Genomic DNA, 13,058 nt, shown 5'->3' on the forward strand with positions numbered 1-13,058 from the left:
TAAATTTATGACCAAGATATAAATGCAATACCAGTTTGGGTCGAGGAGACTATGCATGTTGCAGAAGTGGTAATGGATCCAGAAAGGAATATAATTCAAGATTATTTATTTTGAATATATGTAAGAGTCTTTCAGTAATCATACATCTCATGTTCTTAATGAAAATGACCCTATTTCTAGTCCTGTTTCATTAGAACAAGTCTAGCACAAATTCACAATAAATCCAAGTTTTTTATATTTTATCACTTAAATAAATATAAAATTATTATTTTTTATGAAACAATATACTTATGAGAAAATTATTTTTATTATTGGGCTTTATGCTGCAGCCTCTTTCCGGTTAATACTATGATATTTTTTGTATCAACAAACTCGATCTAATTCAAATTCAAATAAAAAAAATTTAACTAATCTTTGTTTAAAATACATTAATCTTTTAAGACATCACCTGGGTAAGATGTGATAACGAAGACTGTGATGATAAAACAAAAGATAAGGTCATAAGAGTAACATAATTATTTTTTTAACTTCAATTATTGTAAAACTTGAATCAAAATGGGATGATACAACAATGTATCATATTATTGAGCATGTCTCTTTTAAGACGGTCTCACGAATCTTTATATGTGAGACGGGTCAATCCTACCGATATTCACAATAAAAAATTAACACTATTAGCATAGATGACCCAAATAAGAAATCTGTCTCACAAAATAAGACTCGGGAGACCGTCTCACACAAGTTTTTGTCCATATTATTATGAATACTTAATGGTTATGTTTTTTTTTTTTCAAAAGATTGAAGATTATGAATTTTTAAAAGTCTAAAAAGAAAAAATAATCATTCAACACAACAATATAATCTTGAAAAATAAAACAATAAAGCATATAAAAAATGAAATAAATCAGGGGCATAAAGCTTGCATTTAATAAAATATATTTATCATTCTCAAGTCTTTCGACATTCCCTGATTCACACTCATCCACTTAGTACGTAATTATAAGTAAATTAAAGCTGCTAAACATAAGACCAAAAACAAAACCAAAATAAATTTTTTAAAAAAATGAAATTTTAAGCCCACATTCGTTGCAATTTAATAAATGCAACAAGATGAACAAAGAAAGCCAAGAAAAACTGATGATCACGCAGGCAATCAACTACTAAATTAATTTAATCTAGAGTAATTAATTAGTTAACCGATTAATTAGACTAAAGGATTTGAAAATCCGTATGCATTCATCAATCCAGTCCAGGATCCGATCCCTGCATCAGAATTACATGCTGCGGCTTGCTGATGATGATTATCATGATGCCATTCGAGTGATAAAACATTCTTGGACGACATGTTTGGCTTCATGTCCACCTCAAGATTTTGATGATGATAGCTTTCAAGAATTGGTCCATCGCCCCGATGGTGAATCTGATTCTGATGGTGGTGATGATCAACAGACGGGAGTGCTTCAAATGAAGAGCAAATGCCATGGAAGTTGCCGTTAACCCCACCCATCAAATCATCTCTCCCCAAAAGGCTCTCATATTTGTTCTCCATGAATTCGATTTGAGCAGGATTTTCCATCCAGAAACTAGGGTTTGTAACGTTGAAATTACTCGCAAAAAGCCCATTTGGAAGGAGTGACGAGAAGTGGATTTGGTCATGAGGAAAAGCAAGCTGAAGCTCCGTGGAACTGTTCATATTGTTAGCATTATAGTTTAATCCACCGTAGTTTTGCTGGCCGCCGTTAAGGTGAAGATCAGATATCGGTACAGATGACTGGAGATCTGTATTTGAAGACGGTTTCTTGGGATTGTAGGAAACTTTCTTGTTTTTCCGGCATCCTCCTCCGACCGGAATGTTGCGGAGGGTGCCCCCTTTCGTCCAGTAACGGCGGCAGGTTTTGCAGAAGTATCTTGGCTGCGAGAGGCTGTAATTGTTGTAGTAGCAGAATTTGGTATGCGTGGACTCACATCTGGGGCATTGTAGGGCTTGTTCGTGCTGGGGACGAATGAGTCTCCTCTCCATTAGAGGTCTGGAACATGCGAGTATGTCTTCTTGATCAGATGGTGGCGTGATTGGCGAAGAATCCAGTCCTGGATTCTCCTCGGAAATTGTGCCCTGAAAAATCAAGAAAGTACAAGTTTTAGTGGAACACTGGTCAGATGACGTATGTCAGCTAGAAAGATCCAGTTTTTCGGCAACTATGAAGGACATTTGTTTGATATTTGAAACTAATTACTAAAAATTTTGGGTTGAGTTTCATGAATATATACTATTTTGTGGATAGTTTTTGAATTGTTTAGCCATTTCGATGCTTTGATTCAAGTTGAGTTTGAACATAAAACGAGTTACTTTTCGAGTTCCGAATTTAGTCCAACCTCAAAAATAATTATCTATGACTAATATCCAACCCGTTTATCCATTATCTCAACAGACTTTTATAGGGTGAAGATAACTTCGTGAATGAAAGAAAAAATGCATGGCATTGGCAGAACACATGCATCGATACATATTCCAACCACATCATTTGAACACAATTAATTACCTGCTGCAACCAGTCTGAGGAATCCATGCAAACTTGCAGAGAAGTCAATCCCATTGAGTATTATCTCACAATTCTTGAAGAAAATTCAGCAACCCTTTTGACAAGAATACACAAACTTACCGATTACAGCGAGTAAATATTATGAGTGAGGACAAGTGTGGGAGTTTGGTTGTGAATAAGAAGGAAGAAAAAGAGTGTACAGTGAGGTGACATGTGAGAATTTTTGGGGCCAAGATAAAGAGCAGAGGGGAGACACAAATCAGCCTATAGAAACCGAAAGTGAACTCCATTTGTGGCCCACTTGTTCTCTACTCGCAAGCAAAGGATAAATTCTTCTACGACCCCACCCACTGCATAGGGTCTTTGTTTTATAATTTTGTGCGTATAAAGTTAATTTGAACTCGATCAGTTAAAATATATATCTGTAGATTTTATTTGAATTTCTGTTCCTTTCTATGTTTTTTATATTGCTAACATATGAATACAAATATATAAATGAAGATACGATTGTGGTGTTAAGATATCATCGTTTTCCTATTATAAGATTTGGTTCGAGAATTTGTATATTTTTTACCATTTTGATCTTAATTTTACTTCAAGTTGGCTAGCTGAAATGTATAAGCTAGTCTAGGTGGCATCTTCCATTAGGACATCCGCATCCGTCCACATTAATCTATGTTATTAACTTTCCATCTCCTCAAAAATTATAGGGTCCACGAGCCACATATTAATTACATTAACACATTCTCATTATTAACACACACTCACATTCATTTAATATCAACTTTCATTATTTATGGGTTCCACTGTCACTTACTCATTTTTTTTTATTTTAATTAATTCAATATCTTTCTAATTTTGTTAAAATTTTACAACAAATATTATTAAAAATAAATAGTATTATTATTTTAAAAATAACTTAATTTCAATATTCATTAAAATATTATTAAAAAATGAAAAAAATGTTGGACTCTTTTATTTAAAATATTATTTAAAAAATGAAAAAACAAAATTTTAATAGTTTTATTGATTATTTTACGAGTTTCATTTATGTAAACACTAATTTAACTAGCCGTCAGATTCAATGTTCTCAAAAATGCAGATTCAACACAATCTCTTTAAAAAAAACCACAAAATACATAAAATTCGGCCCATTGTAAGATAATTTATTCATTGAACACGAATTACGATGATTGAAAAGAGAATTAGTATTTATAGTGAATAAATTTTAGTATATATATATATCAAACGGCTAGTTTTACATTATATTCTACATATAACCGTTTGAAAAGAGCCGTTGGGGAGAATTTCTTCAGAACATGCCTTAATTAGCAACGGTTTGTGAGAAAGTGTCGCACATAGCGACGGTTTGTGGAAAACCGTCGCAAGTAGCGACGGGTTTTGAGAAACCGTTGCAAGTAGTTACGTTTTTCAATTTGCGACGGTTTACGAAAAACCGTCGCTATTTGCGAAATATTGCCGTTCATTCTAATGAATCTCTTGGCTGACATGGCAGCCAAGATTAATAATTCATGCACCCACATTGGTGCATGAATGTTAATGGGTGTTAATAATCACCCATTAATGCACCAATGTGGATGTCCTTATATTACAATTAAAAAAAATTCAATTTTTTTTTAAAAAGTTGCAGTCTTTCATATATAATGAAACTCTTTGATTTATTACAGCATTAAATATCTCAATTGAATTTATTTCTATATTTTGAGGACACGAATCATGCATGTGTGCCACAGTTATTAGTATAAAATTATAAGGCATATTTGCTTAATGATCTATATATATAGTCAAAAACTTATGTGAGACGGTTTCACGGGTTGTATTTTGTGAGACGGTCTCACGGGTTTTGAAAATAACTTATCAAGTAAAAAATACAAAATTATATATCACAACCACCCTATCATTTAAATATAAGAATATGGTGAGAATACAAAATCAAGCACTTTTTCCCCCTTTTCAACTCTAACGCCCCCAAGGGCTAATAATCAATTGCATTGGATACTTGAAGCTCCAATCAAAAATTGGAAATGATGAATCAAATGGGTAGAAAAAGTGAAATATTCAGTTCCCTTTTAAGTTTCGTGTCTTCAACACCAAACAAATTAAATTTCACATATAACAAAGTAAAGATGATTGGAAATACACAAACATTTCCCTACTCCTGCCTCGTTTGGTTTGTGGGGATCGCTTTCTATTTTTGACTCAATCATGAGGTCACTCATCATTCATTATTCTGTGATCATGATAATCACAATTTTTTTTATTATTAATTTGAGTTAAATCTAAGTATGTACAGTCTTTGCAATTATAATATTGTCAGAAATGAATTCTTAGGTTTATTGCAAAAGTATTTTGGAGATGTAATTGTGCAATGATCAAAGACGAAACTCGAATTTTGGAAATATTTACAAATACAAATTTTGAAGTTTGAAATGAAGCTAGCTAGTCCAAATAAGGATTAATTGGGGATGAAGCCATTACAATGGTCCGAAACTCAAATTCAAATATCAACATGAAAAGAAAACTGCATTGTCATGCAATTTTGTCGATTTGTGATTTTAATAATATATGTTATCAAATATCAGTTTTTGTTCTTTATTTTATGATTTTTTTTTTCTTTTCAATTTTAGTCATTTTTTATTTGGAGTGTTGATACTACACGTCAACGTCACATCAGCACTGCATTTATGCCATGTCAACACCAAGTTAGAAAAAATTATTAAAATTGTAATAGAAGATAACAGACTAAAACTGAAATATGATAACATAAAATACCAAAATTGTTAACATTATACAGACATATCGACAAAAAAACAATTTTCCCTACAATTTAATTGATATTTTAGTAATTTTAAAAATAAAAGGTGACAAGTTGTGAAAAAATCTTTAAATTTCAAAACCCTTTTTTATATAATAATTAATAAATAAATAATTTAAAAAATTAAATAAAAAAAGTTTTTCCCCCCACTAAAAATGATGGAAAGGAAATAAAATATGCTACCTTTCTTCTCATGCAAGGCTGTCCTTACAAACGAGGGAAGAAAAGACGCATAACATGAATTGCACTCACTCCAAGAATTGTCGATCGGTGTGACTATTGTATATATACATATTGGCTTATGCATGTGACCCAAATGGTGCCAAGGACCATTGAAGGTCCCTCTATTGATGCTAAAGTGTAATTTCATTAAAGATATCGGATAAAAGCTTTTTCCTATTCAAAATTTGAAGGTTTTGATTGCTCCGGGGCTATGATTCCTGCGAGGGAATTTTTGTTTTTTAAGATTGGCTGTTTTCAAATTCAAACATAGACCTATAATGATCCCTTCCGAAATTGACAATGCTAGCTAGCATGAGTGTAAGTGAACGTATGACTAATGATATATATAATTTTGATATGTTGCACATTTAGCTATCGTGTATATTTATGTGAACATCGATAACGCAGACGAAACCACAACTCGACGGACGTGAACACGTTCCATATATATGGCGAATTCGAGTATCAAATATGCACTACAACAAGAACGCTATACGACAACTGATTTTATCCGTTGTCGTAGGTACTGTTACAACTGTTGTAATTGGCAGTGTTGTTGAAAGTGCGTTCTACGACAACGGTTTTAAAACCCGTTTTTTTTTTTACACTGCCAATTTTTTTGGGCTACAACAACGGTTTTTAAGAAACTGTTGTCTATGAGCGGTTTTTTGAGCCTTCGACAACGGTTTTTCTTGAAACCGTTGTTAAAAGACAAAGCACAACGATTTTTATGAAAAACCGTTGTCTTTGACGTGTTATTGAATTAAGATTTTGTTGTAGTGATGGTACGTTGTTGTGGTGTGTAGTGGACCAGTGAGTGAAGGAGAAGATCATTTGAAAAGGGAAAACTATGTAACATCATGTTGGAATTACAACGTAAAAATAGTAATACAAAAAGAAATATGGATAATAATCAAGAGACATAATAATTTTTTTATTATTATTTATCTATCCATTACAAGTGAAATCACTACTCATAAATTAGTGTGAACATGATTATTAAGATTTTGGATTATGATTAGTGTAATTTGTTATATCCCATGTTTAACACAATCAAATTAAGGTCTAATCTTCGATGTGGATTGTCATTTAGTCACGCTTTCCCATGTTAATTTTTTCAAACGAAGACTGGTGAATAACGAGGATTGATGGGATATTACATGGAAACCAAACATGGACAACAAGACATTATCATGTCACGATTTATTGAGTGCGAGCCTCATTTAAATATCTTTTTTCAAATAAGTTTTTGTAATAAATTAGGAGGAAAATACAATTTTTTGTGTGATGGCATGTTTTTCATTTTTTCAATCCAGATTTTGGTTCATTCGTGGCCTAACCTCATCATTTTTTTCTTCGATTTTACTCATTTTTCATTGAAGTAACGACATGATATTGGATATGTCAGTAATATCTGATACCATGTCAACAATTTTCAGTGTGACGTCATCATTTTCTGATGTCACATCAGCACTTTAATAAAAAATTACTAAAATGAAAAAGTGAAATTAGTGGATTTAGATTGTAGTTGACCGACAACATGGACAAAAATAAAAAAATATTTTTTTCTCAAATAAATGATACCCCAACTACGCTTTTTTAAACACGATCGAGTACCCAATTGAAATTTTCAATTAGAAATCACAGCAATTATTAGTTTCACTAGACAAAAAGAATGAAAACCAATTCAACTAGCCAGATTTTTATCGTCATTAGCGTATCGACTAATGTGTACTATATTTGACAACTTATGTTTCTTGTGAAAAAGGTCGACCCGATTTATACATGAAATGAAAAATAATATTTTTGGCATAAAAAATGATATACTTTCACAGGTGGAGTTAGATAAATGATCTGTATCACAAAATCGACTAATGAGACAACTAATTTTTGTGTATAATAATAATAAAGAAGTAGACAAAACTAGCTAGCTGTGAATGAATTAATGCATGCGCATGCGCAAATGAAATTATTGTTTCTCATTCCTTTGAAAATTCAAGAAATTGAATTTAAGTTCATGCATATGTAACGTATATCGTGACAATAATTTTGTTGAAAAATCTTGGAGGGTCGGTGGGGACATGATCTTTTTTTTGTGTGCTACTAATAAAAAATTGATAGCAATTGGGATTCTTGCTCTGTTTAATTAATAATTTTGACTAGTCATGTACAATAAAAACTCTCACCCAATGTATATTAAACAATTGAAAACCTTTCAAGAGATTAATTCAAAATTCCATAAGAAAATTCTGTGAAATGAAATTTTTTTCGGTTTGATCTTCGGTTTTCGGAGTAGCATTAGATCTAGAATAATATCGAGTCGAGCTGGACCGGAAAAACTCACATGATATATATATCTCATCAATGAAAAATATTGATTTAAATAATTTATCCAAAGACCATCGAGATCTTTATACCAATTTCATCAACAGAAAATTAAAGATTTGGACCCAACATAGTTTGACTATGGTTTTCGGCTGCAAACAAAATTAGAAATATAATGAGACAAGCAAACAAGGTATTCGTCGGCTTGTCGCCTCGTGTGATTTAGCTTCTTTCTACATTTTTGTCCTAAAATGAGGTGGCAAATCTTTATTAAATTTTTTACGTGAATTACAAAATCAAATTTTATATTGAATTTCCAAAATATACAAAACAAATCTTATATATGTTATATGAATTTTAAATCTATATATATATATATATGAATAACATCATGATTTACTTGAGTCAAATATGAAACGAAGACTGAACATCATATCAATGATTTCGAAGCATGATATCTATCCTATATCCGTGGACCCAAAATTGACACATATACTGAAAAGAATTTTATTCCTTGATATATATATTTTTTTATCTTTAATATTTTGACTTTCTAGACATGAGAATAATCTCGAAATTGATGATATGATCTCGTATAAATTCAATATGTGATATAAGACTATATTTGATATGACTCATAATATATTTAAGATATGATATCACAATATCTTTAAGATATTATCTTTGTTTTAAAAAAGAGTTTGTTTCCTAATGAAATTGTGTTTCTATGTTAAATAGGACTCAAAGGAGAAGAAATTACAGAGAGTGACGATAGAGAGCATAATAATTTCGGAGAGACGAATTTTTACTGAGAATCCTTTTGATATCGCAGCAAGCTCGTGCCATTGCTAAAGTGTTGTTGTGAAGCACTGACAACATCTGAAGACAACACCTAATTACTGTTTTAATTAGTGTGTTAATTTTTGAAGATTTTTCATTTCTCAGTTGATGCATCCTCTGTATATTGGTTATACGGTTTGTTAGAGGTTTAGGATGCAATTGTTTTTTTACTCGCCTTAATTAGAGAGTTGTTTGATTCTTTCACTAGTATTGGTTTTTGTAAAATTACAAGTTTTTCTAGTGAATCATTTTGCCCTGAGGCACCGCGCAAGTATTTTATACTTGTGCATAATTTATATCTCGTCTCTCGTATTATTGTCATTCCAGTTGTGTGTTAATGTGTTAAACTATAATTTCCGCTGCATGTTGTCGTGGGTGTTACAACACCTACATTCTGATACACACAACACTCACCCTCATCACATTCACCCTGTGAAAACGGAACTTTCAATTGGTATCAGAGCCTCCACTTGACGCTACTAAGTGAGATCCTGTTTTGTTTTGTTTTCCAGGTGGAAAAGGATCATGGAAGCATCAACAAACACTGTTTTTAGACCTCCCGTGTTGGATGGATCAAACTATGCATTATGGAAAGTAAAGATGAGGGTTTTTATGTGAATGTTATTGGAACCAAATGGATTTTTAAAAACAAAACTGATGAATCTGGGATTGTTGTGAGAAATAAAGCTAGGTTAGTTGCTCAAGGGTATACTTAAATTGAAGGAATTGATTTTTATGAGACATTTGCCCCTGTTGCTCAGATTGAGTCAGTCCGACTTTTACTTGCTATCGCTTGTCACATGGACATAAAACTATATCAAATGGATGTGAAAAGTGCCTTTTTGAACGGCGTTTTGAATGAAGAAGCTTATGTAAGCCAACCTAAAGGGTTCGAAGATCCAAACCACCCGAACCATGTCTACAAGTTGAAGAAGGCACTTTATGGACTTAAACAAGCTCCACGAGCATGGTATGGTAGACTTATTGAATATCTGCTTGACTTATGCTTCAAACGAGGTGAGGTTGATAAAACCCTTTTTATTCAAAAATCGAAGCATGATATTCTTGTGTGTCAAATTTATGTGGATGACATCATTTTTTGTGCCTCTTCTCAAAAGCATGTTGATGAATTTGTTAAATGCATGTCTACCACATTTGAAATGAGCATGGTAGGAGAATTAAGTTTCTTTCTTGGATTGCAAATTAAACAAATGGATGATGGTATCTTTCTGTGTCAATCCAAGTATGCCAAGAATTTGGTGAAGAAATTTTCTACCGAAAACACTAAACACATGAAAACACCAATGGGGTCGACTGAAAAATTGTCCAAAGACGATGTTGCTGCAGGTGTTGACAACACCCAGTATCGCAGCATCATAGGCAGTCTTCTTTACTTAAGTGCAAGTCGTCCCGACATCATGTTTAGTGTATGTTTGTGCGCCAGGTACCAGGCTGATCTTAAAGTCACTCATTTAAAAGCTGTCAAAAGAATTTTGAGATATATAGCCGGGACATTTAACTTAGGTTTGTGGTACACCAAAGAAACAAACACAAATCTAGTGGGGTTTAGTGATGCTGTCTGGGCTGGAAATCTAGATGATAGGAAGAGTACCACTGGAGGATGTTTTTATCTAGGTAACAATTTGGTGTCATGGTATAGTAAAAAGCAAAATTGTGTATCTCTGTCCACTGCTGAATCTGAATATGTTGCAGCTGCTAGCTGTTGTTCACAACTTTTGTGGATGAATCAAATGATTAAAGACTATGGTTTCAACAGTGACACCTTAATTGTATACTGTGACAATTCAAGTGCAATTGATATTTCAAAAAATCCAGTACAATACTCTCGAATGAAACACATAGACATTAGACATCATTTTATTCGATATTTGGTTGATAAGGGTACAATTCGAATGGAATTTGTTAGAACTGAGAACCAACTGGCTGATATTTTTACAAAACCATTAGATTTTGAGAGATTTTCCAATCTTAGGAAGTGTCTCAGCTTGTGTGCACAATGATCACTCACGGATGTTGTCCTCGGTGTTACAACACCTATGGACAACACTCAGCATGCATGTGCATTTTATTTTTAGGATGCTAGACATATTGCATACATCCTGTTTTGTGTGAAGCCTGTACAAGTGAAAGATACTGAATGGTGTACTCTCAGTTGTGAATCAAACTTTCTATCAAAATTTTCTAAAGTATGGAGTGTGCTCAATCTAAGTCATTAAGCTGTGAGGATGTTCGTGTACCACATGATCTTGTCCAATGTAGAAAATGACTTAGAAAATTCTTGAGCAATAAGGTGAAAAATAGAAAAGAAAAAAAAAATGTTTAGAAGAAAATGAAAAAAGCTACCTAGAGGAGTCCAATGAAGACCGTTCTTCTAGTGTGGGAGCTACCATTTCTAATTCAAAATACAGATGGAAAAAGCTACCTAGAGGAGTCCTATGAAGACCGTTCTTCTAGAGTGGGAGCTACCATGTCTGAATTAAAAATGTTCAAGAAAGTTTGAGTCCAACTAGTGAGTGTTGCTAAGAGGTGTTGCCAACACCTAAGTACAGACTGATCACAGTTTGATCACATGCGTGTGCATTTCATTTTTGATCATATTTTAGGCATAAATTTAAGTCATTCATACTGCTGTTATGTGAATTCATCATGACCAGTGGGCTATCAGTTTTTAATTCATGAAATACGAAGAAAACCCTAACTGACTTAATTTTGAAATTTCTTGATTTCTAACTGTTTGTGGGGTTAATTCGACGTGGTGTTTTATCCTGCCCGATTTCTTGAAATAATGATGGCACTGTTTCAGAAAGTTACTGTTGGGTGAGAGTAAAAATTGAGTTGAAAAGGTGCTAAAGTTGCGGCTCAACAGAATGTTACCGTTGGAGAGTTGTGCTTAAATAATTAGGAATGGACGAAGAATAACTTTACTGTTTAGTATTTTCCCTCACATTCTAAAATTTCTCATGCCCTCACTATTCATTGTTTTTGCTTAAAATATCTCTGTTCTTCGCGATTTTCTGTGTCCTTCGAACCGATCTACTTCTTTTGTTCTTGATTTCGCAGATGGCTGGCTTCGATCCTCACGACATTAGGAGTGAAATGGCTGCGAGCATGGGTGGAAAATCACCTGACACAACACCCACAGCCGAAACCAATGTTGAGGTGGATGTTGACAACACCGAGCACCACATTGACTCGGCTGACTATGATTTAAAGAGAGCTGATTGAGGAGAAAAATATTGATGTTAATGCATATGGGAAATACAATTTGATTGAGTTTCTCAAGAACCAAAGGTTGCTATCCACAGTCACTACTGTTATGCCCTACTGTCGCCGTGTAGTGTTAGAATTCTACTGCAATCTCCTGGGCAGTGTTGGAGATGAGGAATCGGTGAAATATGGGAGAGTGTTTGTTCGTGATCGTATCTACAAGTTCTCACCTTCTGTGATCAATGCATTCTACAACACTCCGGATATTGAGGAAGTTGAAGAGGATATGGACATAAATGTTGTAACCTCTGTGCTCACTGGAGGCCTGATCAAAGTATTCCCTGATTATCCCAAGAAGTTGAGTGCTGCTAATCTCACTTCTTTTTTCTCCGTGCTGCACAAGACATCAATCTGGAATTGGACACCGTCAACCAATTCTACTACTGTGACTAGATCTCAGGCCCTGGTGTTGTTTGCTATTGGTACTGGAAGGGCATTTAACTTTGGAAATCTGGTGTTCAGGACAGCATTGCAATATGCTGAAGGAGACTTCAAGAAAACAAAGCTGCCCTACCCTTCACTGATTTATGGAATCTTGGAATCTCAAGGTTTCATTAGGGATATTGATGAAAATCATTGCCCTGTCAGAGATCCTCTGAAGATTTCTCCTGCTTATTTCAAAGGCAACAGAAAGATCGATCTGCCTTGGCTGCATTCAAATGTTGCTCCGGATGTTGGCAACACTGATGATACAACATCTGAACATGTGCCTGAGACAGCTGAACAGCCACCTACAGATGTTCCTCCTACTGGTTATGTCACACTGTCTATATCCTACATTCAAGCTCAGATTGCTTATGGTCGACAACAGATTGAAAATGCCAAGAAAACCATTGAACATTATGAAAATCAAGTGGCAGACTATGAGCTTCTGCTGGGTGAAAGTGCCCATTCTGGACAAAAAGGGGGAGTAGATACAGATATAGCTGGAACCAGTGGAGCAAAAATGGCTGATGATGATGGCAGTAATGAAGGATAATGAGATTTTGAGTTTTTTTCTCTCTTGA

At 33.8% G+C, this 13,058-nt stretch overlaps 1 protein-coding gene across 1 annotated transcript; it reads right to left on the reverse strand.

Annotated features, from left to right (window-relative positions):
• Positions 1 to 912: 912 nt before the first annotated feature.
• LOC142540840 (dof zinc finger protein DOF5.6-like) lies at positions 913 to 2,784 on the reverse strand. The gene is made up of 2 exons (XM_075647259.1): positions 2,541 to 2,784; positions 913 to 2,113 (listed from the first exon to the last, which is right to left on the reverse strand). The coding sequence occupies exons 1-2, from the start codon at positions 2,592 to 2,594 to the stop codon at positions 1,205 to 1,207; spliced, it is 963 nt and encodes a 320-aa protein (XP_075503374.1). The 5' UTR covers positions 2,595 to 2,784; the 3' UTR covers positions 913 to 1,204.
• Between the last annotated feature and the right edge of the window lie 10,274 nt (positions 2,785 to 13,058).

The sequence above is a fragment of the Primulina tabacum genome, chromosome 3 (assembly GCF_025594145.1).
Source record: "Primulina tabacum isolate GXHZ01 chromosome 3, ASM2559414v2, whole genome shotgun sequence".
Classification (NCBI taxonomy): Eukaryota; Viridiplantae; Streptophyta; class Magnoliopsida; order Lamiales; family Gesneriaceae; genus Primulina; species Primulina tabacum.